Genomic DNA, 5000 nt, shown 5'->3' with positions numbered 1-5000 from the left:
TGATGATAACTATCAAGATAATGGCTTAAAATACCAATATTTATCATAAATGAGAAGTTGACATGAAAATCATACGATAGGCACCTCATTCATTGGTATATTACTGCCTTACCAATGGCCATCTTAACATTTAGTCATATGATTCAACAAGAGTGAATATTATATTCCACTTTTGTTTTAACTATATAACTGATCTATTGAAATAACATGTTTTGTTTCTGAATATATTAGAACAATATTTTAACAAGGCAACAAATTTTAGTTTTGAACCTTCTTATTGCCTAAGAAGACATTAAATTGGGACTAGATACTCTCACTATGAGATCAGTACAGAGTGGTTTACGCAGATGCAACGTTAAAAAAAAGCGTATCAGTAAATGTGAATGAAACTCTTACTAAATTTCTCTTAACAAAAAATATTTTTGGGAAGATTAGAAAAAAAAAGGTAAAAGTATTGAAAATACCTTTCTAGCGAAGCAATTTACAGTCTATAAAGAACTGCTGATAGATAAATGGCAAAAGCATTTGAATTAGATGCTTCAAAAATAATTACTAATACAGGGATATTAGAACCAAAAAAGAGTGCAATGAATAAATAAAAATTATGATGGATTGCCTCCAAATCATCCGTTTGCTAAATTCTATCATAGACTTTTTTATCAGTGAAAAATTCTAAATCACTGAATGTAGTACTGGTGACCCGGAAACCAAGCAAATAAATAAATAGGAGATGCCTCTCCTGGATTTGCATCAAGCAGGAATAAATCGTTAACTTGCTTGACTGATGAAATGTAGTTTAAACCTCACTGATTCATTTTCAAGAATATAATGATAATAAATAAATATGTCAGATTGTATGTCACTATGAGAACAGAGTAATGTAAATAAAAACTGTGTGTGTGTGCCTGTGTGTGCATGTATGCGTGTGCATGTGTGCGTGTGCATGTATGCGTGTGCATGTGTGTGTGTGCGCGTGTGCGTGCGTGCGTGCGTGCGTGTGTGTGTGTGTGTGTGTGTGTGTGTGTGTGTGTGTGTGTGTGTGTTTGTGTGTATTTGAATGTATAAGCATTTCAGAATCCAGGCTTACATCTTCACCTATCTTTTGGTAAGGTATTCTAATCAAATGACCTTTTACTGTATATGTAAACATTTGGCATATTCAATCTTCCCTATTCTACCTGCAACTCTAACTCTCATTAGCGTACAGCGATTAACAGTATTCTTATATCACTAAGACTTTTTGTTTGATTAAGACAGCCCTACACAGGCAAGATTAGCATATCATTATTAATTTCCCTTTTTTGTCTGGCAGTGTGGATTTCATTACTGATACGATAAGCAGGGAACACCCCATCATCCTTAAGAATATGTATCCTTCGGAAAAATAAATAAATAAGAAATAAAATCAGCAGAATGTGAAATATCAAGACGCTATCTATCCATCGTAAGCAGAACTCCAGGCACTGTTTAAACCTCAAGTATGCCTTCACAATCAAAGCTCTAAATATTTGTATTCGAAAACACTCTATATCTTCAGGGAAAAAAGAAAAGAAAAAAAGAAGTAAAGAAAAAGGGGAAATTTTCAGTTAGAAATATAAATAATGATAACGATAAAACTCAGTATTGAGTATAAAATTAATAATAACAGTAATAATGGTAACTATAATGCTAATAATAATAATTATAATAGAAATAATAGTGATGATAATAATAATAATAATAATAATAATAATAATAATAATAATAACAACAACAATAATAACAGTAATAATAATAATAATAATGATCGTAATGATGATAATAGTAATTATGATGATAATAATAACAATAATAATAATGATAATGATGATGATAATAATAATTATGATAATAATAATAGTAACAATAATAGTAATAATAATAATATTGATAGCAATGATGGTGATAATAATGATAATGATAATAATCATAATCATAATCATAATAATAATAACAATAATAACAACATTAACAATAATAATAATAACAATAATATTACTAATAAAATAAAAAGTTAATAATAATTACAATAATGGTAAAAACAATCATAATAATGACAACAGTAATAATAATAATAATAATAATAATAATAATAATAATAAGTATAATAACAATAATAATAATATTAAATGTAGAAACACTGCAGTTTAAAAGATTCATAATAAAACACAATTCTTAAAAATAATGAAATAATAACAATGTTATCATCATTCAATTCCGATACAAATGCAGAACATCATACCTCATAAATTGCACAGGGTATACTCAACACAATCATTTGGCACTAAAAACACTGCTCACTACACATCTACATGTAATAGAATGAAGAACAGAACGACCTATGACCTATGTACTTCCTCATACATTCAGGACGTTAGATAATAAAAATCGTTAAAGGTTCAAGGTTTCTGCAATATGTCTTCATCTTGTATTGATACAACCATTATCTTAATCATTATTGATACTACAAAAAAAGTAAAAAGAGGGAGAGGAGGAAAAAAAAGGGGGGGGGGGTTAAATACCGTACAAGAAAATTGAAAAAGAAGAAAGCAAATGTCAGTTTTTCGTTAACATTCGTATGGCACGCTACTTCGCAGTAATTGGTTCTTTTTTAAATGCAGATTTCATAAAGTACCTCACATTAACTTTTACTGGAGAAGAAAGTGTATTTTTAACTCCTTCTAGTATATCTCTATTCAGCAAAAGCCAAAGGACACAGTGTCTATTATTATACATCCCCTAATGTTTATGTCCAAAACCTTATCATGGCAGAGACTAATTTGGCAGTTCTTTTTTTTTCTCTTTAGGGAGATTTCGGTCTTTGTTCTATCAGTATGAAACTTCTCTCAAACAGATCAGCCAAACTGACCAGCATACAATATGTTTCTGATGGTTGAATAAATACTTTCTTGACACTCGCTGTCTGGACCTTATAATAAAGTTTTATGTGTGACTGTAAGCTGCCATGAGCTCTGTGACTATGTTTATAGTGCAATCAAATATTACTTTATTTCTCATATACACATAATCACTGAACTGATTTTTACAATGATCCTTAGTCTGGGTCAAAATTTAAGAGGCGAATACTATGCCATCCAATAATTAATCAGTTATCCTAATTCATAATCACTTTCCTTGTGTCATTAAGAATGCATTCTAATTGATACTCTTTCATTTACATTCTCCAAATCATCTCATCATTGTTCTACCACGTGTAACAAAAATGTACAGATATTTACGGTCACCCTCAGTTTCTTTCAAGGTTTGAAGGAAACACATTGCCAGTCAGTGATTTATAGCAATATTCCATAGACAGGAAATATTATCTCTACCAACTCTTAGAGAAAAAATCTAAAAGAAATATCTTACAATATACATTCAAATTACACTATCATATATATGCAAGTGAAAATTCACTCTTCCAGGACAAGAATAATGTGTACCTTTTAACTCTAATATTTCTTAAAGACTTTCATAAGAATTAATCCCAATTCATTACCTTAATTAAAGGCTTAAGCAAATAACATGCTCAGCAAAGCAATACAACTAATACCATTTTTTTTTCTTTAACCTTAATGCAATAAATGACTTTTAATTTCAATAGACTTTACTACATACACAGCAGCCTAGTCAAAACTATGGTGCTTTTGTATATAGGATTTGTAGAAACATTTCACCTATTGACCTTACAATAACAGTTGTCCTGATATACAAATGTGTAACTTTCACAAAACACATGACCATTGACAAGCCTCAGAAGTAAAGCTGTTTCCATCCTATAAAAAAAAGAAGAAAAAAAAAACTACCGTGAATGACTCTTCTCTGTTCTCCAGCTTAGGATTCTTCAGGCTTGGGGTCAGGTTTGGGATCTCCTACTCTGTGGTTGCCCGCGTGGAGACAGCAGCGCATGTATGCCTCCTGGGTGAGGTGGTAATCCCTGTAAGGAGGGTATAGGACCGCATCCAGTTGCTTCATGTTCTCAACGAGGAGAGATTCGGCCTTCTCTAAGTCGAAGGTCTCCATCTCTTTGCATGCGGCCTTGAATGTCTGCTCAGTGTTCTGTCGAGAGGGAGTGAGGTGGTTTAGTAATGACTTGGTTAATGAAGGATGGTAAATGTTAAGTAATGATGACTGTAAAAAAAATTATATACTTAGTTTTAAAGATGACTGTAAAAAAAAAAAAAAAAAAAAGTTATTTCCCTTTAACATAAAGGTAAACTATGTTACTCAGTCAAAGCTTCACAGATGAAACATTGGTCAATCACAATAAAGATATAAAGCAAATAGGAATATATCCATAAAAGGAATCAAATTACATCTTCCCAACATAGATATACTATTATATCTATTCCTTCAATTCTTTAACTGCAATTCATCCACAGTACCCTGCCTCTCATTTAATATTCGTACCTGCAAGTTCTTCAGAGCTCCCAGGATGTTTGTCTGATCTCCACAGCGGTCACACTTGAAGAATGGTATGACTGTCTGGGCAATGTTGACCGGCAATGGACCTTGGCATTTGTGGCATTTGAAGTACATCACTTTGTGCTCCATTTCCTTGAACAGAGGCCAATCCTTCTGACAAGCCTGTGAGAGAAAAAGTTTTATGAATACGAGAAAATAACAGGGGTTATATAAAAATGAAGCACATCAACTAAGTTCTTTTATTTAGTGATATAAACATATTAAACAGTTACATTTCCAATAAAGGTACTACTGCATATAGATAGAAAATAACTAACTAAATGAAACCAGCAATAATTTCAATGTTCAACATAGTTCAACATTCTATCACAGTGGTTAATATATCACTAATGTATTAGTCTTGGGATGATGTAATAATAAAATGAAGTCCATTACTTTTAAAGTACATTCTCTTATTCATTTCTCGCATATACCATAAGCTGTATTACAACTTCCCTTTTTGCTTATGTTTATGTATATGAACACTAATACCACAGACACTTACTTAAAATCCTCAT

The 5000-nt window shown here is 31.3% G+C and overlaps 1 protein-coding gene across 4 annotated transcripts in view; it reads right to left on the bottom strand.

Moving 5' to 3' along the window:
- Positions 1-3296: 3296 nt before the first annotated feature.
- Positions 3297-5000, bottom strand: part of LOC119597779 (SET and MYND domain-containing protein 4-like) — a 151524-nt gene continuing 149820 nt past the window's right edge. For all 4 annotated transcript variants that reach the window (XM_037947411.1, XM_037947414.1, XM_037947413.1 and 1 more), the window contains 2 exons: positions 4429-4605; positions 3297-4077 (listed from right to left, as the gene is read on the bottom strand). In XM_037947411.1, the coding sequence (XP_037803339.1) occupies positions 3853-4077; positions 4429-4605 (402 nt within the window). In that variant the 3' untranslated portion in view covers positions 3297-3852. The remainder of the gene's footprint in view (positions 4078-4428; positions 4606-5000) is intronic.

The sequence above is a fragment of the Penaeus monodon genome, chromosome 40 (assembly GCF_015228065.2).
Source record: "Penaeus monodon isolate SGIC_2016 chromosome 40, NSTDA_Pmon_1, whole genome shotgun sequence".
Lineage (NCBI taxonomy): Eukaryota > Metazoa > Arthropoda > Malacostraca > Decapoda > Penaeidae > Penaeus > Penaeus monodon.
This window is presented reverse-complemented; position numbering and strand designations above follow the sequence as displayed.